The sequence below is a fragment of the Mirounga angustirostris genome, unplaced genomic scaffold, assembly GCF_029215605.1.
Source record: "Mirounga angustirostris isolate CCGP_5_RB_7025 unplaced genomic scaffold, mMirAng1.0.hap1 SCAF_8, whole genome shotgun sequence".
NCBI lineage: Eukaryota > Metazoa > Chordata > Mammalia > Carnivora > Phocidae > Mirounga > Mirounga angustirostris.
The window spans coordinates 136,251,512-136,278,700 of record NW_026991716.1 but is presented as its reverse complement, the minus strand read 5'-3'; the positions used below and the strand labels follow the sequence as shown (position 1 = coordinate 136,278,700).

The 27,189-nt window shown below is 42.3% G+C and overlaps 1 protein-coding gene across 3 annotated transcripts in view; it reads right to left on the bottom strand.

Annotated features, from left to right (window-relative positions):
• SNX9 (sorting nexin 9) overlaps nucleotides 1-27,189 on the bottom strand; it is a 105,738-nt gene that overhangs the window by 3,566 nt on the left and 74,983 nt on the right. For all 3 annotated transcript variants that reach the window (XM_054505617.2, XM_045865808.3, XM_054505619.2), the window contains 9 exons: nucleotides 25,796-25,921; nucleotides 25,558-25,675; nucleotides 17,274-17,404; nucleotides 13,008-13,111; nucleotides 11,510-11,613; nucleotides 8,125-8,202; nucleotides 3,815-3,891; nucleotides 2,402-2,491; nucleotides 499-613 (listed from right to left, as the gene is read on the bottom strand). In XM_054505617.2, coding sequence (XP_054361592.1) covers nucleotides 499-613; nucleotides 2,402-2,491; nucleotides 3,815-3,891; nucleotides 8,125-8,202; nucleotides 11,510-11,613; nucleotides 13,008-13,111; nucleotides 17,274-17,404; nucleotides 25,558-25,675; nucleotides 25,796-25,921 — 943 coding nt within the window. The remainder of the gene's footprint in view (nucleotides 1-498; nucleotides 614-2,401; nucleotides 2,492-3,814; nucleotides 3,892-8,124; nucleotides 8,203-11,509; nucleotides 11,614-13,007; nucleotides 13,112-17,273; nucleotides 17,405-25,557; nucleotides 25,676-25,795; nucleotides 25,922-27,189) is intronic.

Here is a 27,189-nt window from a genome sequence, read left to right as displayed (position 1 = left end):
TCCTTTGCCCATGCCTGTTCCGTCTGTCCACTGAAACAGGAAAAATCCGTTCACTGCTCCTGTGTGGTAGAAAGCACTCAAATATATAAAAACCATTTACTATCTTCTTTCTACTAACACTCAAATTCTGCCCAAAAATATGTCCAAGCTCCCTTTACATTCTACAGTCCCGGGGATAGAGGTTACAAACTGCTGGAAGCTGAACTTTGGGACCTAACACAGCATCATGATCGGAGCTAATATTAAGGGTTATAAAAGGATCTTCACTGCCTCTGAGAAATAATAAAGACGCACGGGTTTAATCAGGCTGTCATTCATGGCTCGATCAGGGAAAGGGGTTCATTTCCATTAACACTGGGATCCTGCAAATGACAGGCTTGGGAGGGGACCTGAAATCAGCTCTTATTTGCTTAGTTTCTCTCCAGCCAGGAAAACAGCACCTCCGCTGGGGAGAGGGACCATCTTCGCTGGCAGCGCACGAACCTTGCTCGGTCTTACCTTGCAATGCGTAAGACATGGTGCCAACTCGCTTCACCATGTTCTGTTTGTCCTGAGGGGTGATTTTACTAGTTGCGACCAGTTTATCACTTTCTTTCACTTTCTCTATTGCTCCCTGTGAAATACACATGCAACAGTGTTAACAAAACAACGCTCAGAGGATTAGTCATTCGTTTGTCATATAACAATGCCCACATCTTCTACAACTGACCAGCTACTGAACAAAAAAATGTTCCCACAAAGAAAGTAGGAAAGCGCCTAAATATAACTTCCTGCAAGTCACTTGGAAGCAAAAGGGTTGCTATTCTTGAAAAACAGAACTAAGCTAAAAATGGACAGTTTTATGCTACAACAGGATGAAAAGCAAACAGCACTCTATTTCCGTAATGTCTGAGCCCGTGCCGGGACGAGAGGAGCGCAGGGGACGGACGCAGGCATCGGGGGTTTAGAAGGTTGATGAGGGACAGCCTCGTGCCTGCGCCCGGCTCTCTGTCTCTGTTCGGGGGCATGCTGGCCGCGGGTGCTGGAGCGCGCTGACCGGCAGCTTTACTTTGGTTTCCGGGAGGAGCGCTGCAGCAATTTCAAATCGATACTCAGGCAGAAGTAGGGATACAGCTGCCAAACGTTGCCCCCTCCAGTATCATCACAGTGCTCATCAGAGCAGTCTGCAAAGAAAAACTTTACACTCGTGCATACATCAGGCTCCATGCCCCAAACTCTGCTGCTGACATAGATCCCTACGACAAGCTAACTCTTCTGAGTTGGCTTTTTTAACTGAGATTTTAATTTTTGTTATATTTTTGTTATTCCCCCTCAGTTCTGTGGAGATGTAATTGACATACAGCACTGCATGAGTTTAAGGTGCACAACATAATCATCTGATGTCTGTATATACTGCAGAACGACGACCACTGTAACTGTTGCTGGCAGCCATCACCTCACGCAGTTACAAGTTGGTTTGTTTTCTTCCTTTGTGATGAGAATTTTTAAGACCTACTCCCCCAGCAATCACTATCTCAGAGAGACCACTGCACTCCCAGGATCACCGCAGCATTACCCACAACAGCCACGATGTGGAAACACCTAAGTGTCCATCGATGTTCTGATCCTGACATTAAATTATCTGAAGTTGCACAAGGTTTCCCTTCCTGACACCTGGATTATTAAGCTGAATGCTAAAACGGCCACATGCCAGGGCTGTGAGGGTCACGGACTCAGCCTCTGTAGAGATTCTCCTAGTAAATCCAGGTGCATCACAGTATCCCAGAATACGACAGTTGATAAAATGCCCCTATTCTGAAATAGTATGTAGAGTTTGAAACAGAGAAAAAGGAACCAGAATTGAAATGTGAGGACACCCCAAAACATTTCAAAATTCAGTTTAAAAGTACCGTTATGGTGGGAATTATATAGTTTCCTTATTAGTACAAAAATATAAAATCGATGTTGACCATTTAAATTTTCATTAGGAAACCCTTCGTCAGGCCCAGGGGGACAGAATATCTTACTTCATCTCGACGGGGAAGGGTCTTTGAGGACTTGCCCAAGCAGCTGACAGGGGTCCCACGAGTAAGGGCAAGCAGGATTCCTAATCTTGTCTTGAATTTCAAACAGCATGATTATGTTGTTTGATACCTGACCCAAGTATAGGCATAAAGGAATATTTTTTTCACATTTTTGTTCCCTCAAAGTAATCTTTTTATAGACTCGAAGAAACTAGAAACTACCCATAGTCTAAACGTGTTATGGGACCTCACTATTTAAACAGCCCAAGCAGCTCCGGCCGGTTTCAGAAAGCTCCCCAACTCAGGGCCGTACTGAGCGACTGGGCCCGCTCAGTGGCCATGCGTCATGGCCCTGGCTCACCCATGTCATCTTGTCTGCACTTCTGGGATCAAGTTACCTTGTGGGCGCCGATAATATCAGGGAAGCAGCCAAGGAAACCTTTATATTCATGATTACATTCCATGAGGAAATGGAGATCTTTCTTTGGCTACAACGAGACACAGGTTGGTTATTACTGGCAGAGAAATCCAGAAAAGGGTCGTACTGGAGGACTGTATGAGCCAAGCCTCAGGTACGAGTTACTGTATATCAAGGGCTAAACATTCAGCCTAGTTTTCCTGAAAGAAAAGAACCCCCAAGACTATTACATTCTCAATCGTAGATTGGAGAGAAAATGATAAAACATTAGATCATTTTTAGGCTGGTTGGTAAAATTAGTTATTTTGAGGTGGCTCAAAATATGATACTGTAGGGGAAAAAACTAGTTAATACTATTTATATACAAGCAAATAAGATGTAATCATTTAATGTGTAAGTTTTAGCAGAGAATATAAATTATTATTAAAAATCTGGTAGTCCTCACCCAATGTAAAAAAAAAAACAAACAAACCTGGTAGTCCTCTTAACTGGCAACTTAATATTTTTCAATTTTTCTGAATTACAATTTTTTTTTTAAAGATTTTATTTATTTATTTGACAGAGAGAGACACAGCGAGAGAGGGAACGCAAGCAGGGGGAGTTGGGAGAGGGAGAAGCAGGCCCCCCGCAGAGCAGGGAGCCCGATGTGGGGCTCGACCCCAGGACCCTGGGATCACGACCTGAGCTGAAGGCAGCCACTTAACGACTGAGCCACCCAGGCACCCCTGAATTATAATTTTTAATAGCTATGTTATGCACAGTTCTAAAAATTAATCTTTTTCTATAAGTAGTGGTAGTCAGTGACCAACATGAAGGTGTGTGCGCATGTGTGCACGTATTTCAAGAAGTCATCTGAGAAACTTTTCTTTAATGTAGGGATTTGAAACAACATTGATGCCTACTCCCCTTAAGGGAATTTATTATCTGTTTTCTGTAAAAAGAACTGGAATCAGACCACTGAAGGCCCCAATAAAAGCCACGTGGCTGGAACAGAGACCTGCCCCTTGCCTGGGCCCGTGTGGGTGCCTTCTCCATAGTGGCTGCTGAATCCTGAGAGCCTGCCATTTACCAGCCGAGTCAAGCAGGCCTCAGGCAGGGCAAGAGTCCAAATGGTGGCGTGAACGGTGCTCTTGCCCTAACATTCCAACCCCCTGATGACGGAGGATGGATCTGAGCCACCGACACTGGAAGGTACTCATTTAGATTTCTCGGTGATAAATGTATCCATCACTTTGGCTTACCCGAAGAAACACTATTACCATACACAGTGAACAAAGACAGAAAAGAAGAGGAGATCTATTTGCAAAGTTTGTTTTAAAATTGGTTAAAGAAACACGTGGGTCCAACAGCGTACAATCTGCACCAGGACTGGGACCGGTGGCCATGGGGGTACCTGTTCTGCTACGAGACCGGCAATTTCTTCGTAAGTCTTTCCTGCTTCCGTTATTGCAGCATTGAGATCGGTTTCGCCTGGAAATCAGTACAGCTACATCAGGGCTTGTGAGTATTTTCTCTTCGTTTATTTTACTTAAAAATTTTATTATGGCAAACACTACGCTTTTCAAAACTAGAGGACAGTGTAATGAGTCCCCATCTACCCATCACCTGGCTTCCCAATGAATAGCTCATGGCCAGTCTTTCTGCACCTGCACCATCCATCCCCTACCTCCCCCTTTTGCTGGCCACATTACAATGCACCCATAAATTCTATGTCAGAGATAAGCACTCTTTAAAAGGCAAGGACAATACCAACATCACACTGGAGAAATGAGAATTGCTCCTGTTGAATTATCTAGTCAGTGGGCAGCTCCCTGGATCTGGAATCGAGCTGGCTGCTTTCAGGACTCAGAGAAAGCCCACATGGCAGAGAGCTGAAGTGTTTCTTCAATCATTAGGTTCTTTCTCCTCCCTCCCTTTTTTCTCGCAAATTTCTTTTTGGGCCGTTGAAGAAACCAGGTATTTGCCTTGGTACCTGCAGCCTGGGTTTTGCTGACTGTGTCTGTGGTGATAACACAGTCCTCTGTTCCCTGTACCATCTAGATCTTTCCTTTTAGGAACGGTTTGCAAAGCGTTGCTCTTCTACTCCTATCACTCCTTTGATCTGAAGCACTTCTATAAAGAGGAACTCTCCTTTATTGACTACTTGGTTACCTTGAGGTATTGGAAGAGAAAAAGCACATTAAATGCTTCTTTCTCTTTACCATTTTCAGAATGAGTTGATCCTCTAACCATTCCCCAAAGGTAACAGATTAACTTTTTAAAAAAGTATCATTGCAAGTCTGGATTTACACATACTTGATAAGCTTCATTGCAGAGAAAGTATTATTTTCACTAATGCTCTTTGTATTTACTGGCCAGTGGAAGGCTTTTCAATTCAGCATCTGGGTTCTGCTAGGAGCTCTGGTTCATCTGGGAGGAACAGTGTTGAGAAATTTCCCTGTGGGGGGCGCCAGAGGTGCTTCTCGTGACTGGATTGGGTATTTCTAGGCCTTTTCAATGAACACAGCAAGGAAAAATATATTTTTTTTAAAAGAGGAAAACCATAATGAGCTCATATGGAGATTTCCAATTCAAATTTAGGACTTCAGGATTTTTCATAATGTATTTTAAAACTTTTGATTTTTGTTTAGCTCTTTCATTTAAAAAACTTAGTTCCTAAAAACAGTAACATAATTACGTATTTGCTTTACCCTACAATATGTAAAATAGTTTTAGAAGTTTTAGAATAACAATACCAATATTTTATTGCTAACTATATAATTACTGAAAACAAAGGATTTTTGAAGTCTTTTTGACTTTAAGGAATCTGCTACTAGGGATGTAGAATCATTGATATAATGTTTTACGGTGATGTGAAGTAATCCTTCTCTACGTGGTTATGCCTTCATCCTGATGTATCAAGTGATTTATTTTGCTTTTTAGGGATTTTTTTTTCTTTTACATTTTAAATTTGTTTTCTAATAATAAATGTAGAATAAATATAAATGTAAAACATCCCCATGGTTCCAAAGTAAAATCTGTAAAACTAGATAAAACCGGAGGTCTAGCTTCTACACCCGTTCCTCTTCTCCGCTCCAGATAACCATCTAAATATTTTTATCCATTATTTTTCCATGATAATCCATAAGAAGTGCTTCATGGATCTGCACAAAGGCCATGCGAATAGTCTCTGTGTTGTTCCAGTATCAGTTTCTGTACTCAGAGAGGGAGCATGGAAGGTTTTATTTAACATGATCCGAAATATTCTTAGGAACCGGAATCCTCTGAATTACTGCAAGATCAAAGAGTGCAGCACTGCCCCACGTCACCAGCACGTCTGAGCAAAGGAAGACGTGATAAGACACAGCACTCAACTCTGCTGACCCTCATTTGCCTTGAAACGTGAAAAGCTAGTCTGTGGGCACTTGAGAAGTTCTTTGAAAACAAGATCTCTAGGAAGTTGAATGATATTCCCCGTAAAGCACATTACACTGAGTACTTTTAATACTTGACAAAGTGCCGTCTGCAATGTGAATACTTGATAACACACGGACTGATAGCTCTGAGCAGGGAAAACAGTAAGGAAGCCACGCCAAGTGAGGCATGGCTGGGAGGGATCACATGGGTGGGCGCTGTGGAGAAGGCACAGCATCTTCAGGGTCCTCTCCTACTCCACCTCCCCTCCAGGATGTCCTCATCCTGCCGGGGCCTCCCCCACAACCCCCCCCACAGCCCTCTCTCTATCCTGCCTTTTTGCCAGGTTGCTCCGGGCTGAAGTTATACAGATAGAAAACTCCGGAGAGAAGCTGATCATTTGGAAGGTACGCAGATTCTACTGAAATTTACAGAACGAGAAATATATGGAAAGACTTATGTACAGTATAAAGCTACAAAGGACGTCTTTAGGACCCATTTCCCAGATTACCAACTGTTTTCTCCTCCCCCCTTTTCAAGACTTTTGGTTCAATTATCTGTGCCCTCTATTAATATCACATTTAGTGAAGGGTGAGTGGTTTGTCTCTCCTGGCATTGACCCGGAGAACAAGGGAATTGCTGTTTACAAATTCTGTGTTCTAGCTCTGAATGGTTTTTAAGTTTTCTGACTTCAAGAAATGGAAGTCAAGTCTGGGTCCATGCTACTGGAAGGATCATTGTTAGGCTTACAATCTCACCTTGGAGCGGTTCCATTTCCAGTTAGCATGGGGACAACTGCCAAGACCCTTGCTCTCAATGTAATAATACCAAATAAACTAAACCATCATATTTCTCTGTAAAGTCACGGAAGCACTGTGGGAATGAAGAAACCCAAAGGAACTCAATTCAGAAAGGGCTGAGCCTTGCACCCTAGGCAAGCTGTCGGGTCTGGAGGCCGGGGGAGAGCGGAGGAAAAGGGCGCCTTCCACAGCAGAGGGACTTGGCTGGGACGGGAGGCTCTGCTCTGCTTTTACCAGATGCATGGGGGCTGGTATGAGGGACCAGAACCTGGGGGAGCCCCAAATGCAGAGCCAGTTCTCCCACAGGGGTTTTGTGCACTAAGGGGTGATGGCGGGAAGCGGGGGCAGGGCTGGAGGACAGAGAGCTCTTGGGGGGAGGCTTAAGGAAGGCGAGATTCAGGTGAGTTCTGACATGGGACACTGATCGGGGTCCAGCATCTTCAGAACACAAGCTCTCCACCCGTCAAGATACTAGAGAAGCACAAAGATGAGAGTGCTCTTGGAGTCCTGCCGGCACCTAAGCAATGGGGGTGGCCCTACACTTGGCTCCTCCGTCAACCCCCTGTGGCACCCTGGCCAGGAGGCTGATCGTTCCAGGTCTACGTTCCTCATCTCGAACATGAGGGGGCCAGATGAACTAATCCTCAGGGCTCCCATCCAATCTAAAAGTTGGGATTATAAGACACAATTCAGCCAGGACAAAAAGAAATATTCTTATGTGGGAGCCCCAAATCTTCCATTCTGGTGGGAGACTCATTTCTTGTTCCTAAAAATGCTCAGACACTGACCTCCACAGACTGTCTTCCCTATCAGAATAAACACCATGGCCAAAGTACCAATTCTGCCATTTCTGTAAGTGATTGGACACATGTAAATTTAGTAAGTGCCACTCACCTGACAAATACTTTTACTTGCTACCTGCTCCACTGAGCAAACTAAGCAAAAGTAAACCAAAATAGAAAGGAGAACAGCTAGCTTGTTCTCACAAGTGCTGTCAATGTAAAAGTACAATGAATCCGAGACACCACAGGTAAGATGCACAGTATGGTACGTAAGACGCCCCATACACAGCTGAGAATAATTCTAGGTCACGCAGAGACCTAAGGCAACGAGAATTTGTTACTTAGTCAAAATGTTCCCTCCAAACGGCCTTGACAAATTCCGGCCTTTGTAACAGGAGGACCTGACTTCTGAGGTTGGAAGAGACATGAAAGCAAGGGCAGAGGGTGACTTATCATAGCTGCCTGTTCCAGGGCAACACAAGAGCGGTCTCTGAGCGCAAAGAAAGGCTAAGAAGCTAGCAAGAAACACAGAGCACAACCACGCTCCACTTTTCTCAAAAGTAGTTAAGGTGAGGGTACAGAAGTACTGAGTGGGGCAGCCTAGCCGGCTGAAGTGTCGGTGACAAAGGTCCCTAGCTGCAGAGTTTCTGTGTGCTTCCAAGAGCCTGGGGGGTGGCTGGTCCGCACAAGACACTAAGGGCCCGAAGGATAAATAAATACAGCCGTACCTTGATAACCACTGGAACTAAACACTGTCGCTAAACTCTGCAAGGCCTTTCCTATCTTCTGATATTCCTTGGGTAACGCTGAAAGAGAAAGAAGAAGACATTGTTAACTAGTCCTCTGAGCAAACAGGAATGGGATTGGACTATTTCCTGAAAGTGATTACTTTTGTCATAAAAGAAATTGGAAGTGACTCAAAAGAGTCTATATTCTTTAATAAAATCACTGGCTTTTTTAAATTCATGATTTTTTTCAAAGAAATTTATTAACTGATTGTTCAGTTCGTGGCCGGATGCTCTCATTCCGAACTACCACCCTGGCCCCACATCCTCACTCACAGCGTTAAGTTGAAGCGCCTGGGAGCTCATCTGGAAGAGGGTTTCTAGTTGACCAAGCACTTGCACCGAGTCCTAGGTGATCACCAGGACAACCCCTCTACCGCGTGCAGACACACCATCTCCATTCCGTGGGTTAGGAAAATAAGGCTCAGCTAAGTAAACTGACTTGCCCAGGGTCGCATGGCTAATAAATGGTGGATGTGGCACTTGTGATTCCAAACGCCTTGCTTTCCCCACTGTTAGGTACGCATCAATGATTATTTGCAAAACTGAAGGCAACAAGGTGTGGAGAAAAATATGGCAGAAGGACTCAACAGGACCAGGGAGGAGGGATCTGAGCTTTCTCAACTGTATAACATGATTAACGAAATGATCTCTGCGGGCCCTTCTAGCTTTCAAAGAACATACAGATTTCAATGCTTTACTATTATTATGGTCTCATAAGAGCTTAATTATTAAGCTCTTAATTATCAATTAAAATTAATTATTTTACAATGAAATCACTAACAGAAGCGTCACTCCCCTTTTTATTCATGAGTTGACTCCCTGTGACCAAAGGAGGGCGGTGCGTTTTGTTTTCTAATGCTGCATTTGTGTACTTTCCCATTTCAGGCCTAATTAGTGCTATATTTAGGATATGGCATCGTATTTCCGTGCCATGAGAATGGAGCAACTGTTCTCGAGCACGAACGGATGGCCCGCCGCCGCGAGTGGTTTTGTTGATGTCGAGTATTATGTGAATGGTAGAGGATCATTCAGTGAGAAGCAGGACCTTTTTTTTCCGCAAAGGGCCAGACAGTAAATATTTCAGGCTTTGTGGGACCACAGGTTTCTTTAAAATTGAAAGTACTTGACTCTGCCACTGTAACAGCAAAGCAGCCACAGGTAATCCGTACAGAAGTGGGCCTGGCTGTGTTCCACTTTATAAAAACAGACAGCAGGCCAGATCTGGCCTCCAGGCCACAGTCTGCCAACTCCTGATAAGGCTTAGTTTCAGGTCTGGATTTAATGGATCTTAATATTGCTATTAACTGTGCTCTATCTTTTTTTCTTTTTTTTTAAGATTTTATTTATTTATTTGACAGAGAGAGATACAGTGAGAGGGAACACAAGTAGGGGGAGTGGGAGAGGGAGAAGCAAGCTTCCCACCGAGCAGGGAGCCCGATGCGGGGCTCGATCCCAGGACCTTGGGATCATGACCTGAGCCGAAGGCAGACGCCCAACTGACTGAGCCACCCAGGCGCCCCCACATTGTTTCTTACTCATTAAAATTATTTTTTGACTTCAAATTTTATTTTTTCCCTTCTTTAGAAGAAAAATATCATTTGTTAATAAATCTTTACAAAACAGATAATTAAATTCCTTCCTATGCTGAGTATCACAGTTTAAAAGTGGGTATGTATTAGCTTTATTATTCAAAGTAGAAGCCACTTTTAAGAGAAAAACAAAATAAAACTGAATACAACCAGTATTCTTGTAGGGTGTACGAGTTGAAGGCCGGAAAATTCTTAGATACCAGCCTTATGGCTAGCCTACTAGCCTTCATATGAGGTTAGGTTACTGAGTCAGGGACTCACAGCACCACTTTCTGGGTAACTAGAGCTCAGTTTTCTCTCTGGGACTCAGGCGGCTGAGCTGGTGATAAGGACGGGACGGGTGGACAGGGGAGAAAACTCCTGAGCGTCTCTGGCCCTCGAAGACCATGTGAACAGAACCGCAGTGGTGACCTGTCCTCCGAGGCCCACCTCTGAGGTGGGAGGGCAGTTGGCTGGTGTGACCCCCATGGCTGGCAGTGACAGTTTCCTTGCCTGGACTACGTGACGTGAGGGGCCAGGGAATACAGGACAACATAGGTCAGCAGAATGACAGTCTAGACACAAAGGGAAGGGGGGATTGGGGTGGGGGTGGGGATAAGAAGTCCTCGAGGACATGGAAAGAGCAGGTAGAAGCCATGGCTGGCAGGGCCCCCCAGGCTCACGTTGCCCCTAGTCTGACCCAGCTCATGCTTTCCACAGCCAACTATCCTGGCCTTTCCTAAAAGTTAGGGCTGTAATGGGCACCTGGGTGGCTCAGTCGGTTAAGTGTCTGCCTTTGGCTCAGGTCATGATCCCAAGGTACCAGGATCGAGCCCCGCATTGGGCTCCCTGCTCAGCTGCATCTCCCTCTGCCTGCCTCTCTCCCTGCTTGTGATCTCTGTCCAATAAATAAATAAAATCTTAAAAAAAAAAAATTAGGGCTGTAGCAAATACAGATGGTCCCTGACTTAACAATCTGACTTCATGATGGTGCCAGAGCAATATGCATTCACTAGGAACCGTACTTGGAATTTTGAATTTGGTTCCTGTCCCGAGCTTATGATCTGTGGGAGGACCCTGTCCGTGATGCTGGGCAGCGGCAGCCTCACCCGCCGGCGACCACGGGGGTCAGCGACCAGCACACTGACAACCACTCTGCACCCGGACAGCCATTCTGTTGATCTTCCCTTTCAGTACGGCACAAGATGTTCAACACTTTACTATAAAACAGGCCCTGTGTGAGATGATTTTGCCCAAGGGCAGGCTGGCCAGGCTAAGCTGTGGTGTTTGGGAGGTTAGGTGTATTGAACGCATTTTCGACTTAGGCTATTTTCCACTTAGGATGGGCTTATCGGGATGCAACCCCATCGTAAGTTGAGGAAGATTCTGTATACAACATCTTACTTACCAAATGGATAAAGCCTAAAAAGTACAATCATGAGATTAAAAATAACAAGTACTCTCTACACATGCAGAAAAGATTAATGGTCCGTAGATTACAAACCCCAAATAACTAGAAACACTTAAGGGAACACGGTGTTTTATGCAAGTTCTTGAACTGGCTTTGCTGGAGTCGATTCTCTGCTGTCTGAGTAGGGCTGACAAGTGAGGTTGCCACCGGGCTGTGGGTATGACATTCCTTCAGTTCACTAAGGCACCTGCGTCTGAGCGCACGGCTCCTCAGTGCGGTGAAGGCCACAGACCGAGCGTGCACCGCCACGACCAGGGCCCAGAGCTGGCGTGAGAACGGCACTTACGTCCCGTGCACCGTTTCCAGTGCTCCTGTCCTACTGTCAGCAGCTCCTTCACGCCGTCGTCCATGGCTCTGGTGAATTTACCGACGGCGTCGCACTTCTGTTCTCTGTGGGGCAAAACACAAGAAGGCATGTCCTTGACTCTTCTACCAAATGGTCAGTGTGACGAGGAGGAGGAGAAAAATCAACACGGTCGGGGAAGACTCCCGCCGAACGTAACCGCGGGTACTTGTTTTCTTGCATTGTAACAACTGCTCTTTAACCAGGCTTGATTCGGATTTTTAGAGAAGGGGCGCCTGGGTGGCTCAGTCGGTAAAGCAGCTGCCTTCAGCTCAGGTCATGATTCTGGGGTCCTGGGATCAAGCCCCCCTTCGGGCTCCCTGCTCAGCGGGGAGCCTGCTTCTCCCTCTCCCTCTCCCTGCCGCTCATGTTCACTCTCTCTCTCACATAAATAAAATCTTTAAAAAAAACAACAGATTTTTAAAGAATGACTTAAAAATCTGCCATTTAAATTTTAACTCCTTCCCTTCCCCTCTCAATTCCCTGTGACTTTTAACTAAAATTATTCTAAAGTATATAAAATCATGATTTCTTGAACATATGATTGAGTGGAATTCTATCAGTGGAGGTACTGAGTGGGTCTTCATGCATTCCAGCAAGTACTTTAGCGAACCGAAGGTAACCTGGACACAACCAGGTAAGTGATACTGAACATCTCAGTTCTTAGAGGATGTAAAAAGTACCAACCTGAAAAACTCATCCCAGTATCATGTTAAATAAACAAAAACAAAAACAAAAACAGATTAGAAGACAGAATGCACAGTGTGAGGTCTTTCCTTTTTAAACAATTTTTCCCTGAGATACATATGTGCAGAGGACGTTTCAGAAGACTACAGACCTAGGCCAACGCATTAACATTGATTTTTCTCTCTGGGTAGTTGCAAGATTGTGTTTTTCTTTTTTCTTCTCTTCTTACGTTTGGTAACACGTAAGTGATAATTTTATAAAAAAAAACTTCTTAAAAAAAAACAAACAAAACCCCCAAGATTTCTTGATAGCCTTTACATAGAAAAGGAACTACTTGATTTTCAACCAACCTACATTTCAAAAAATTACATAATTAAAAACAACAAATTGAAAAACAGCACAAAAAAGCAGGTTAGAGATTTGCTTCCTTCAAGGCGATGTTCAGAGACTTCTGCCTTGTTGACTGTTACGTGGGTGTGCGCTGGCCCTGGGCTACTTTGTCTTACCGTGCTGTATTAGATACGACTAGAAATTTCCATGTCAGCTAAGAAACCACGGACTTCAAGGTAAAAAGGAAGCAGACTTTGATGCTATGGCTAGAAAGACCATGCTTTCCCGTGCAAGCGAAGTCTTCCTGGTCACCTGACCGTGGCCCCCACGCGATCACGGTCGCACCCTGCACTGTGGCTGCGGCCTGCACGCACGGGAGGGGGACACGGGCTGGGAAGAAGGCAGGTGTGACAAGAGCTCTCACATTTCTAGTAAGTCCAAGTCAGGCGCCTCTGGTTCCATGGTGGAAAATATCATAACTCCCACCAGCTCATCTTTCTCAGCCTTCCTCTTTCCACTTTTCCATTCCTGCAAATAAGAACATTATAATGTCACAGTGGAGAGCGGAGTCAAACTGGTCTTTCAAACTCCCTAGTGCAATCGGCTCACTGACTGACTAGCTCTGATTTTTGGCAGCAGCTCCCACGCCATCACCCTCTGCACCGTGGGGTGTCTGCACGTCCCAGTGTAATGTCAGTACACGGACAGTGCCGACGTGCAGAGTGGTCCCTGGGAGCCCGAGTCCCTTTGGGGGGAGGTAATTCCATCCCGTTGCTCTCCCAGCGCACGGCGACGTTAACACAGCGAGCTCAGCACCCCTGGGAGTCCCGACCAAGTGCCTCAAAGTTTAGGTTAAATGGTTTTCTTAAAAAGACGAAAGCTTTCCTAAAACACAAGACAGGAGCCAGTGATATGCGCTACTGAAAAAAAAACAAAACGTATTTTTGCAAGATCTACCTATATAGATCCATCCATCCACAGAAAAGTGCCCCAACAACAGTGCACAGCAACCAGTTCTCACAACTTGATATATGGGGAACTACCCCAAGGCCGAGGGAAAAAAGCAAGCACTCCAGAAGCCCCCTCCTGCCCCTTCCCAATCACCTCCCCTTCCCTCCCGCACCGAGGTGACCAGGATCCGCTCTTTAATGTTGCCCAGTTCCTCACATTCCTTTCAAGTCTCATCGTCTAAGCACATGTCCCTCATCTGGGTCTGCTAGTTTTTCTGAACAAAGGCCACTCTCCGCGTACTCTCTTGTGTCTGGCTTCTTGGGCTCAGGCTGTGCTCAGGAGCTATGGCCACAGTGCCGTCAGGCTGCCGTCCGTGGATTCCACCGTGGCACAACGTTCCACTGTGTGCATTCCCCCCCGTTTATTCATTCATCCTGCTACTGGGATCCCTCCAGGCCCCGCCAGGTGACGAGTACAGCTGCTATGTACGCGACTCCTGGTGCACGCGTGCACCCTTTTGCCAGGTGTGTGCTTGGGTGGAAAACGTTCAGCTGTAGCAGGTAATGCCAGGTGGTTTTCCAAACTGGTCTTACCCATTTCACACCCACCAGCAGTGCCTGAAAGCTCCTCAGCCCACCAAGAGCTTGGTTTGGTCAGTCTTTCTAATGTCAGCCATTCCGGCAGGTGCACAGTGGCATTCACTGTAGTTTTAATTTGCATTTGCTTGATGACTAATGAGGTAATGAGGTTAAGTAGTTTGCTACATATCTGTTGATGACTGAGACACTTTGTTTCGTGAGGTACCTTACACCAAATCTCCTTTTCTACTGGGTTATCTTTCTTATGGATTTGTATGGGTTTTCATATATTCCAAAATGCAGCCCTTTGTTGGTTATTGTATGTTCAGATCTTTAGCTTGCTTTTCACTTTTAAAGGCTTTCTTTGATACACAGCAGTTCTTAGTTTTAATGTAGTCTAATTTATCACCCTCTTCCTGTGTGACTAGTCATTTTCGTGTCATATTTCAGAAATCCTTCCCTACCTTAGGGGTATGAAGATATTCCCCTATGTAACCTTCTTGAAGCTTTATTATGCTGCCTTTCACATTAGACCTTCAAACCACCTGGAACTGATTTTTAAAAAAAAAAAAACTTTATACAACAGAAACGTTCAACCACGTATAAAAGTACAGAGAAAAGTCTAACCCCCACCCAGACTCAGCTGCAACATGTATCAACATTTTGCCAGTCTTGGTTTTTCTATTCTCTTCCATTCTACCTTTTATTTTCTTCTTGCTGATTTTATTGGAAGTCCCAGACATAGTATCATTTCACCTATAAATACCTTTAATAGACAGGGCCACGATTCCGGTGTCATCCCTAACAAAATCAACAGTAGACTGTCGTGAGGTGGTGACCAAATCTCATTTTTCCTCAATGACCCCATCCAGTTGATCCGGCACCATTGACTGGAAAGACTGTCCTATCTCCACTGTTCTTGGCACCATCTTTGCCATGAATCAAGCATCCAACTCTATTCTGTTCCATGGTCTATCCTTATGCCAATACCATGCTTTTAAAATTATTTTAGCTTTGTAATGAGTCTTAATATCCAATAAAGCCCCCCTCCCACGTCATTCTTTTTCAAGAGTACTTTGGCTATTCTTAGTGCTTTGATTTTCCACATGTATAGCATCTCTTCTGCTTGTGAATCCATGAAACAGCATTGGAACACTTAGCCAGGTTTTATTTCTCTCAAACATGTTTCATAGTTTTTTATGTAGAGTTTTTCTGTACATTTTCTTATACTATTCCTAGATATATTTTTATGCTATTCTGATAGTTTTTTTTAGACTTTCATTTTGTTTTCATTTATTGCTGGTATGTAAATATGTAATGTCTTATATCCAGCTATCGTACTAACCACTTATTTCTAGTAACAGAAAACTTACTATGTCCATCCATCTACACAAGCTACTTCTGGCCAAAGAATCCCAGTTTTTAGTGATTATCTAGTTTTACACAGTCATTTAGCAGGTGAGGAAACTATGACCCAGAGATTCAATGCCGTGGCCAAGATCACAGTAGGAGCTAGAAGCAGAGCCCTGACTCCAAGTTCTTTCTTTTTCCTATTGTATCAAATCCACCCAAACCCCAGTGTCTAGATGTATTAGTATTTTTAATAATAATATTCTGTGTAAGACACAATCTTTAGAAGTGCTTTCTAAATCAAATCTTTGGAAAATCAGGACTTTTGTTAAAGGCAACAAACTTGGGAGGGGATTCCATGTAGTTTACAAAGTAACTCACTCAAAGTACCTAGTTTCACCACTATATGGTTACAGGGCATACTATGGCTGAACATTACATCTCACCAGAGAAATCAGTTTTCCAGGGCACCTTGCAAGGCCAGAGCTACGATCTAGACAAAAAATGCTGAAGCACCTCCCTGTTTCCTAGCTCCTGGCCTGGTTACATGCAACCCACTCAAATGAGCCTGCCAATTCTAGAAATAAGCAGCAACTGAGAATAAGGCCCAAATATTTTATACTACATTACGTGTACACCTATGTCTGTAAGCATACACAGAGCCAGATTATTTATACTTATTATAAATGTGTTCACATTAACAAGGGAAAAGTACTACAAAGCAGTTTAGCAAGTAAATCTGTCTGAAAGTTCCAACAAAGTATTTAATATGCTAGTATTTGATTAGACATGAAAATAATCTCATGACTTTTTTTCTAGGATTCTAACTTATTTTGTATCTGCTGTTGGCATCTGAGCTAACTTACGCTTTTATTCTTTGCACTGTTTTCTAAGATATGTAATATTTGTTATGAGAGAAGTATGGAGAAACCATCTTTACAGGATAAAAAGATACACTATAGAGTAAAAGCTTACTGAGAGAGAGAGAAAACTATTTCCAAAGCAGACAATAATGAGATGTCAAACAGCCAATGTTTTCTTGATTCTCAACAAAGAACACGTGGCCATTGGCAGAATGACTATCCACGGGGACAAAGACAGACCAGCATTTACTCTGGACATGCAACTATAGTTCTGGAAAAAATGACTCAGTTTTGAGAAGGATGGTCCACTTCTGAATCTACTTTTCTTTTCATGATGTTACCACACCGCAAGGTCAAAAGAGGATTTTTTGTTGTTGTTGTTACGTTAATCACCACCTGGGTGGCTCAGTTATTAAGCATCTGCCTTCGGCTCAGGTCATGGTCCCAGGGTCCTGGGATCGAGCCCCGCATCAGGCTCCCTGCTCAGCGGGAAGCCTGCTTCTCTCTCTCCCACTCCCCCTGCTTGTGTTCCTTCTCTCGCTTTGTCTCTCTCTGCCAAATAAATAAAATCTTTAAGAAAAAAAAAAAAAAAGGATCTCAAGAAATCATTCACTCTATTTCCCTCACTTCATATGGATAATATCCTGGATCCAGTTTGGGTATTTTTAAAAGCATCTAGGGAAAAAAATTCCTCACACTATCACATCATTCACTTCCTACCAACTCTGGGCCAATCCATTCCCAATTTATGGAAAACCATTCTGGCAAGCATTCTTCCACATAGCGTGACTTATTTCCTACGGTGAAGACCTAGGTTTCTGTCCCCTCTTTGTCTTTGGAGGAAATGAGAAATAGCTAACTGACATAATTTTAACTTTCAGACATAAAATTGATGTGAATGTGACAATTCTCAATATGACCTAAGACTATCATAATAACAGGTCCTACCTTTTCATCTCGGAAATTTAGAAATTGCTGGAAAAGCTCACTTTCTGAGATTACTGGGTGACGACACATCCTGGTCATCCACGCCTGGAGCCTCTCCATGCGCATTTTGATAAACTCTTCTTCGAAGCGACCTGCAAGGGGCACAGCAAGAGTGATGCAGACTGCAGTGTAAAGCGAGTTACCGTCATCACAAAGGAAAAGCCGTTTGTATCTACGGGTACTTGGTAGAACATTATTTAGTAAAAGGTAAAGACCATGGTAATTTCTCACTAACCTAAAAACCAGCTGTAACACAGCAAATGCTCAGAGAGACACAGGAAAGATACAACAGACACTTTATAAGAATGAGATTCTGATTTAACAAATTAACAAGCTTTTTAATTGTGACAAGAAAAAGCACAGCCACAAAGTGCGATTTTCTTCAAGGATCCCTAAGTATTCAACGAATTCAAAAGCAAATCTTATCTTGGTATGAAAAATTTTGATAAACTAAGACTATGCCCATTCTGTGTGACCATATGAAGCCTTATGGGGCAAGAAAGGGGGCAAGAAAATGGAATTTAATAAATAATTCTTACAAAGGGCATAAAATTTCTATATTTATAAAAATGTGTCCTAATGCAATATAATCTCAGATACACAAACTTAAACTTAGTATTTATGAAAAGTAACTCAGAATGACTGAGTTCTTTATTCCGTTTGGTTTTTTAAATTACTTAAGCCAAAAATAGAAAAAGCCATTTTCCATTAATGCGGTAGTAAAAGCTACCATCTCAGAGCTTATGACCATTCTAAAAGATAGCTTAATGAGTGATATTTCTGTTTTAAGAGCAGAAAATCAGCTTAACAAGCCTGACATACCAGTCATCAAGTGAACACTGGACATTTTTATAAGCCTCCCAAACAAAACCACTATTAGTTAAAAGGCTTCTGGAGATGAAAGTTCCAGGTACAGTCGAGTGAGGCAATCAGCTATTCCCATCCCCCCAAAACAATTATAAAGCTGGACAGAAGCCACCAAAAATAAGTGTTTTGGAAATCAACCAAAGGCAAAGAGCCATCTGAGAAGTGTTTATATTTGCAAAACGGCTGAACTTTATGCAAGAAGCGTGGAAATCTGCAGCATGGAAATGTCTGGCATGGGGCTGCTCCTGTCTCCCCCACTGCCCCTCGGCCTCCCCACCCTCTCCTTGGTGGACATGGAAGGTCTGCCCATATAGGACAGGCTGTGAAGACCGGCCACTGCAGGTCCCCTAGTGAGGTAAGAGGCTGGCCTGACCTGGAGCAGGGGGACATGCCCGTGCTCGGTGGTGGCGGCAGGGACAATCCAGAGGCTGGGGAACAGAAAGGGCCAACGGCTCCACTAGCCAAGATTGCCTGGTTGGGCCAAGCATATTCCAGGCTGAGGCTGTGTGCAGAAACAGTGGAGTCCAGATGGGATCCAAGCCAGCCACATACCCCTGGCCAACTCTGTGGCTGCACACACTTGTAAAGGAGACACAAAAAGGCTTACAAAAAAGTAAAAGCCAGGACAGCCAACTTGAAAATTATCTGAGCTTTGAATGCAGCCTCCTACCCACACAGACATCCATCAGCAGAGGACAGAAGCCTTAGTGGCTTGAGGCAGGCTTACCACAAATCTACACAGACACAACGGTGAACCCCAGGAAGCCAAACTTAAAAAAAACACAAAAATAACTGAACTTCAGGGGAGAGAGATTTCAGAGCCTAAGCAAGTTACTTACCAAACAAATACAGGAGAAACAACAACCTTCAGAGAGGAAAAATTAGAATCGAGAATTGCTAAAATATATTCTTAAACTGTTCAGTTTTCAACAAAAAATTAATTAAGAGAGTGCAAAGATATAACAAGGTATGACCCATATCAACAAAAAAGGAGTCAATAGGAACTGTCCCTTAATGTTTCTGGATGCTGAATTTTGCACACAAAGCAGCTTCTAGAAATACATTCAAAGAACTAAAGGAAGTCATGTTTAAAAATGTAAAGAGAAACATGACATGGAATCAAAACAAAGATTCTCAAGAAAAAGAACTTATAAAAAATTAAAATGAAAAGTTTGGAGTTGAAAATACAATAACTGAAATTAAGAATTCACTATAGGGGCTCAAATGCAGATTCAAGATGGCAGAAGAAAGAATCTGGGAATCTGCAGATTAATAGAAGTTATCTAATCTGAAGCATAGAGAGAAAAAAAAATGGAAGCACAATGAACAGGGCCTCAGAAAACATACAGCACACCAAGATACCGGTAATGGGAATCCCCAAAGGAGAAGAGAGAAGAAAATTTATCTGCAGTAGTAACAGGGGAAAGTTTCCCAAATTTGATGGAAAACTTTAAACAAACCTGGCTAGGATAAATATGAAGATAACCACACCACGATACAGCAGAATCAAACTGCTGAAAGACAGAAACAAAATCTTGGCAGCAGCAAGTGAAAAATGCCTCACGATTTTTGGGTGGGTGGGTGGGTGTGTGGGTGTGTGTGAATCTGACACAATGGAGATCAGAAGCAATGGAAAGACAAATTCATCATGCTGAAAGGAAAACTGTCAGCCATGAATTCTACAACCAGTACCCCTATCCTTCAGAAATAAAGGCAAAACAAAGACATTCCCAGATAAACAAAGATGAGAGAATTAACCAATAGCAGACCTGTATTAAAGAAATATTAGAGGAAGTCCTTCAGGCTAAAAAAATACTGCCTCCGGCTAAAAGGAAATTACCCAAATTTACAGAGAGAAATGAACAGCAGCAGAAATACATGGATTAACATAAAAGATGCATTTTTTCCTAATTTCTTCTCTTAATTTCCTTTAAAGACAAGATTGTAGAAAGCAATAATTATCATACTGTATTGTTCAATTTATAACAGATATAGATATAAAATATATGATGACAGGAGCATAAAAAGAGAGAGGGAAACAGAGCTATACTGGAGAAAAGTTTCTATGAATTTTACCGTAATTGAGTATTAATATGAAGTGCACTGTAACATTATAGAAAGATGCATATTGTATCCACTGAGGCAACAACTAAGAAAATAATTTTTAAAATTTAGTGGAAAAATGAGAGGAATTAAAACAGCACATCAGAAAATATTTAACACAAAAGAAAGGCAGTAAAGGAGGAATGGAACAAACAAGACACATAGAAAATATCAAAATGGCAAATGTAAACCTAACTGGGTCAATAATTAGTAAATATGAATGGTCCAAAAACTCTAATCAAAATGTAGAGGTTTCCCGACCTGATAAAAAAGCAAGCTCCAACAATGTTGTCAACAAGAGATACAGATTCAAAGACACTAACAGCCTGAAAGTAAAAGATGGGAAAAGATAAGCCTTGCACACAGTAACCATAAGAGAACTGGAGTAACTATATTAATATCAGACAAAATAGATTTTAACACAGGAAATTTCACTAGAGACAAGAGGACACATTTCATAATTACAAAAGAGTCACTACATCAGGAAGATATAACAATTACAAACTGTATGTATACCAATCAAAGTCCCAACATGATTATTTATAGATATCCACAAACTAACTCAAATGAATATGGAAAGGCAAATGAAAAATAGTCCAGAACTATTTTGAAAAAGAACCAAGTTGGAGGATTTATACTACCCGATTTAAAGATTTACTAATTAAGACAGTGTGGTATTAGCATAAGGATGGACACATAAATCAACAGAATACAGTCCAGAAATAAAACCACACAAATATGTTCAATTGATTTTTGACAAAATGCAAAGGAAATTCAACAGAGAAAGAATACTCTTTTCAACAGATAGTGTGAGAACTACTAGATACCCAGATGCGTAACATAAACCTCTGCCTTATCATACCTCACATCTTACACAAACACTAACTCAAAATGCACCTAAAACTACAAAACTTTCTGGAGAAAATATTACCGGGAACTTGGGCTAGGGCAAAGAGGTTTTTGTCATCATATCTGAAGCATAATCCATAAAAGAAACAATTGGTACTTTGAACTTCATTAAAATTAAAAGCTTTTGTTATGCAAAGGACACTGTTGAGAGAAAGACAAGCCATGCCTGGGACAAATTATTTGCAAATCACATTATTTGACAGAAGACTTGTTTCCAGAATATAAAGATACCAAAATTCTATAATGAGAAAACAACCTAATGAGAAATGGGCAAAAGATTTAAACAGACACTTCACCAAAGAAAATATATGGAAGGGAAATGAGCATATGAAAAGATGTTCAATACCACTAGTTACAAGGGAAAGGCAAATTAAATCCATGATGAGGTACTACTACATCTCTAATAGATTTGTTAGAACAGAGAAAAACTGACAGTATTGAAAAGTGCAAGTAAGGATGTGGAGCCCCCAAAACTCTCATCCACTGCTGGTGGGGATTCCAAGATGGAATAGCCACTCTGGAAAACAGGCAATTTCTTAAACGTGACACTTATACTTGCCAAATGACCCTGTCATTCTACCTTTAGGTATTCGCCCAAGAGAAATGATAACTTCCATTCATACAAAAACTTGTATGTAAATGTTTCTAGCAGCTTTATTTATAAATGCCCCGAACTGGAAACCCAAATGTCTGCCAACGAGTGAACCGATAAACAAACTGATACACACAAGATGCGTGAATCTCAAATGCACAATGCCAAGTGAACAAAGCCACAATCAGAAGACACACTCTGTACGCTTCCATTTTTTTTCTGCAACCAGCTTCTGGTTTCATCGATCTGTTCTGTTGCTTTTTTTAGTTTCTATTTCATTTATCTCTGCTCTGTATTATTTCCTTTTTTCTACTGGTTTTGGGCTTTGTTTGTTCTTCTTTTTCTAGCTCTTCAGGTGTAAGGTTAGGTTGTTTGAGATTTTTCTTGCTTCTTGAGGTCGGTCTATATGCTTCCATTTATAATGATATTCTGGAAAAGGCAAAACTGTAGAGACAAAGAACCCATCAGGGCTGTCATGGGTTAGAACTAGGGGAGGGGCTGAGTATAAAGGGGCAGCTCAAGGGAATCTGGGGGAGTGATGGTTGAATACAGCGGGGTGGGTGTAAGACTGAAGTGATAGTTGTCAAAACTCTTAAAACTACACCAAAAGGAGTGCGTTCACTGTATAGAAGTTCACAAATAAATTTTAAAAAATGCAGCCTGGCCTTTCCTTTAGAAATTGTAAGTAAAATAAGCACAAATTTCTTTTAAAAAGAAGAGCACTACAGAGCCACACAGCAAAAACTCATTACCTAAAAGGTGTCCCTTGAACAGCATGCTGGGTCTAGACACTTCCTGTAGCTCAAAACAATTCAGTTTTTGCACTTCCTAGGAGTAGAGATTAAGTGCTACAGAACCTTAAACTACGAAGAAACAAAGTCTCACCCCTTGGAAAGAAGATGACCCACCTCCTGGGCAGAAAAGACCCAGTAAGTCAACATGAACCTGGGTTATACTCAATTCTCCATTAGGAGAGAGTGGAGAGTTTATAATGTACTCATTGACTGAAATTAATTAATTCATTAATGATTCTTATCCCTCCTGAAAAATTTTTTGCTGGTTTATTTCCAAACTCTGACTTCAGATTGTTATTTTGTGCTCGTTAGGATTTTCCTACCAGATTCCAGAGAACTAGAAAGAAGGTCGGGGGAGGGGGATTTCTAATTCCCCATTTTCAACAAACCTTAGGTTTTTACCAAGTATGTGAGTATACCAGTTTGCACCCAGGAATAAAACCAGATTCATTCAATATTATTTCTCAAAAAACCAAAATCTATCAACAAATAAAAAATGTTAGCTGTAAGTTTCTCATGGAATGATTATCAAGTCCACAGAAATATCATGACATCATCTACTTGGCATTCCTTTCTCTTTTCTCCAGGATGTAAGTGAGAGGCGAGTTTATATAATAATGATCTTGTGGGGACCACAGGCAGGAGGCAAACGAGAGAAGGGAGAAATAAAAGTGGCTTCTGTGCTTTTCGGTTTCCTCGGCACATATCCCAGTCAGTGAATCAAAGCTCAACTTTCTTCAGACTGAGCGGCTGTTGCTTTCTTGCTTTTCTATGACACCCCCTTGGCTTCGGGCCTGCACTTTAAAAAAACCAAACCTTCGTATGGGGGGAGAACTGTGACTCTACAATGCTTTAAAATAGCACTGAATTATCTTGGTCTAGGATAAACAATGTATTAAAGCCTAAAAGATAGGAGAAATCCCTACAACCCTCAAGTAGCTCATTAGTCTGTTTATTCGGACACCATGAAGCACATAATGTGCTAACCAAGCTGACAGAGGAGAACATAAAACTCAAGAAACAGACTGAAATTTGAAAACGAGGAGAAAGGCAGAACTGAAGTTTTCATGGAAATCAATTTAAATTTATTTGTAAAAGGAAAGCTGTGATGTCAAACAATAAGGAGGGACAGTGAGTATCAGCACGGTGACCCCTCGGGGTGGAAGGAAGCCGCAATCAGTCTACACCAACCTGGCCTCCTGGCCGCGGCCTCCACTCAGCCACCCTGGCTCCACGAGGGACGTGCAGGAGCACCCCAGGTGACAGCCAGGCTGTCTCAGCCATTGGGCAATGCAGCCCCACTCTCAGCTATGCACAGTTGGAAATTTTTGAAAAGTTTTCCAGAAAAAAAAAAAAAAGGTCACAATCAAAACAACTTCTGTAAAAACAAAACTTTCCATCTCAAAAAATTTTACAGAGGGCGCCTGAGTGGCTCAGTTGGTTAAGTGACTGCCTTCGGCTCAGGTCATGATCCTGGAGTCCCGGGATCGAGTCCCGCATCGGGCTCCCTGCTCAGCGGGGGGTCTGCTTCTCCCTCTGACCCTCCCCCCTCTCATGCTCTATCTCATTCTCTCTCTCAAATAAATAAATAAAATCTTTAAAAAAAAAATTTTTACAGAAACCTAAACATACAGCAAAGTAAAGCACAAAGTAAAGTTTTAAGGAGAGTGACTTTCTTATCCTAAAGTAACTTGTTCTAGCTCAGGACTAGCTGAGTTACATCGTGTACGTTCACAGAGGAAGCTCTGGAATCAGATTCAAAGCCCTGTTTCAGCAGTGTGGACCAGAGCCTGCCGAACGGCTCTGACTTGAGCACGTGCACGAGCAGCGTGCAGGGGACACCCAGCAGGCAGGGACACCTGTCTCCACAACACTGGAAGTGTGTAGAGCCGGTTCCGCCATCTGGCTGCCAGACTCCCCGTCCCTCTCCAACTACCCACCTCAGCTCCTGCTGAATGAGGACTCAGCCCTCTCCATCTTCCCTGACCCCCAGGAAAGAAGCTTTCCTTCACAGATTCCACGCATCCTCCCACCAGGCTCAGGTCAGCCCTTCGAGGTTGCTCTTCCTTCGAGGCCTCTCCAGTGCTGACCTTTTAGGCCTTACTCTCATCTTTGATCCTCTCCTTTCTATACTTACTAGTTTCATTTAGCTGCAAATTTTCTAGCCACATACTAAACTCTTTCTAATCTTCAGTAAAGCTCAGCTTCTTTACATATTTATTCCAAGACAAACATACTGAGTTCTGAGTACTGATACTCCAGGTTCTATACGAGGCTGGAGATTTTAAAAAAAAGAAAAAAAAATCAGTGACAGTTCTCAAAGCAGAGAGAAACAAATACTCTCTGACTGCATATTTACAAGGGGCTTTGGTAGCACTGTGAATTATCTACCAGAGGATCATTTGAGGCAGGGGGAGCAGGGCAAATAGCACATGTTAAATAAATAAGAAACAGGACAGAGTCATTATCAATGATAAACAAAAACATTTAAATATTAATAGTCACCAAAATAATTGAGTGGAAAACCTGACAACTTCTTACATTAATACCTGGATGCTCTGTGGCTTCTATATCTGATGCTTCCATACCTCTAATGAAAGCAACACGGCTGGACTGCACGACATCATTTGGATCGTACATTTTTATTTCCATTTCAGGCTATTTGGATCATTTCTATTTTCTCAGGTGTCATTTTTCGTATTTAAAGAATTCACATATTACTTTTACAGGAAATCATGTAACAAGAAGGACACAATGCCTTCGCTAGAACTTAAGATACGTGTATAAGAACTCTGATAGGAAATTTCATGAAACATTCTCATTAGGTGTACATATTATATACAGTGTATATACACGTACAGTATTTTCCAAACTCCTACATCTTGTTCTTCCAGAAGATGGAAAATGTCATTACTGATATACTTTAGGACAGATGCTCTGCTGTCTCATTACTTGTCATTTGAGTGTCACACGCACTCACCTGTGACTTGCTTATCTGGGAGAGAAGGAATTGGAATGGCTGACCCAAACTTAACCAGGAGACGTTCATATAACCAGTCAAAGTGCTTATACCTGTGGTTTACAGATCGATTAGTGTTCTAAAATACAAGGGAAAGAGAAGAAAACATTACCAATGCCAACTATGGAAAATGAAGAAAAAAGCAAATTTTAGCTAGGAATGCATGCATGATTCTGTTTTTGATAACGTCGATACTTACAGTAGGTGTTAACTGATATTCAATGTAGCTTTTCAGACCGTACATTTTGGAGCCTTTCCTGGGATCTGCTACCACACAGTCAAACGTAGAGGTAGGATAAACCCACATTGGGCCATAATCTCCAACCTACACAACGTTTCAGGGAGAGTTAATTTTGTAATATGGAAAAATAGTCAATATATTTGATAAATCATCAAATGATTCTTTTTAGGACTACAAGTCCTGTAGAGGGTCATTCTTGCTCTTTGTGAAGTTCTATGAATGCTCTCTGTTCCTGATAAGGTTATATATTTAAAGACACACTTGCTAGGACAAACCCTTCTGCTCTCCATGTGGGCATCTCAGGCCATGGAGAAGAGATGTCTGTCTCCCTCTCCTCTAGGGGAGTGTAGGATGGAACACAATTTCCTCTCTCTAGTCCAGTTGTCTTAGTCATTTGTGACGAAGGGCTGGTTTTAAAAGATTTCCAATCTATCACAGACTGGTAGTTTTGTGAAATATGAAATTACACACCTGGATGTCTTGACAATGTCAAACTGCCCTCAAACTTTCTCAATGCTTACTTTCACTTTCTGTATACTCAGTCCTAATTCTTTTTAAAGGTGGAAGAAAGAAAAAGTAGGCTGGGGTAAGAAAGTTCAGAGGTTATGAGGTCAGGGAGGTGACCAGGGCTCAAACAATCTTACTAATAAGGGACTAAAGAGAAGATCTTGACAATAAGCTACTATGACTCCTCAGGGAGGAGCCCAGATCCAGAAAACCCTGAAAGCTATAGGGCAGGAATCTCTAGAAACCGCCCTCAGTGAGTGGGACCAAAAGAGGCCACTCTGATCAACTAGGGCCCAATATCCAGGGGCTCACATTTTATTAGTGGGCAGGGTTACTGTGCCTTAAGAGCAAAGAACCACGTATCTGCTTTCTCTTGGTTTTCTGAAGACTCGAAGGCATTATCCCTCAGCTTCCCTTTCCATGCAAGGAGCCTGCACAGGTGGCTTGCTTACAGGGTATAGGGGGCCCAGGTCTACGTGACACTTATGGGACAACTCCGACGCTGGGGTACTTTAGCTACAACACTATCGTGCTTGTGATAAAGTCCCCTTTGAGGGCTTTTAGTCCTGTGGAGTTTTAAATTTAGTGCAAACAACAACAATACATGTTCAGTATTTACTAAAAAGTCTGAAGAAAAAATTTAAAAGTTAAAATAATCTTTAATCTAACCACTCAGAAGATAATTACCCCAAATTTGCTTTGAGGGAAAAAGGAGGAAGGGGCTCTTGGCCACAGCCCTTTTTTCTGGAGTTTCTAGGATTTCAAGCTTTTCAAAGATGTAGGAACTAATAATAATAATAATAATAATAATAAAAATCCAGTATCATTTTTGCACTTTATCAAGT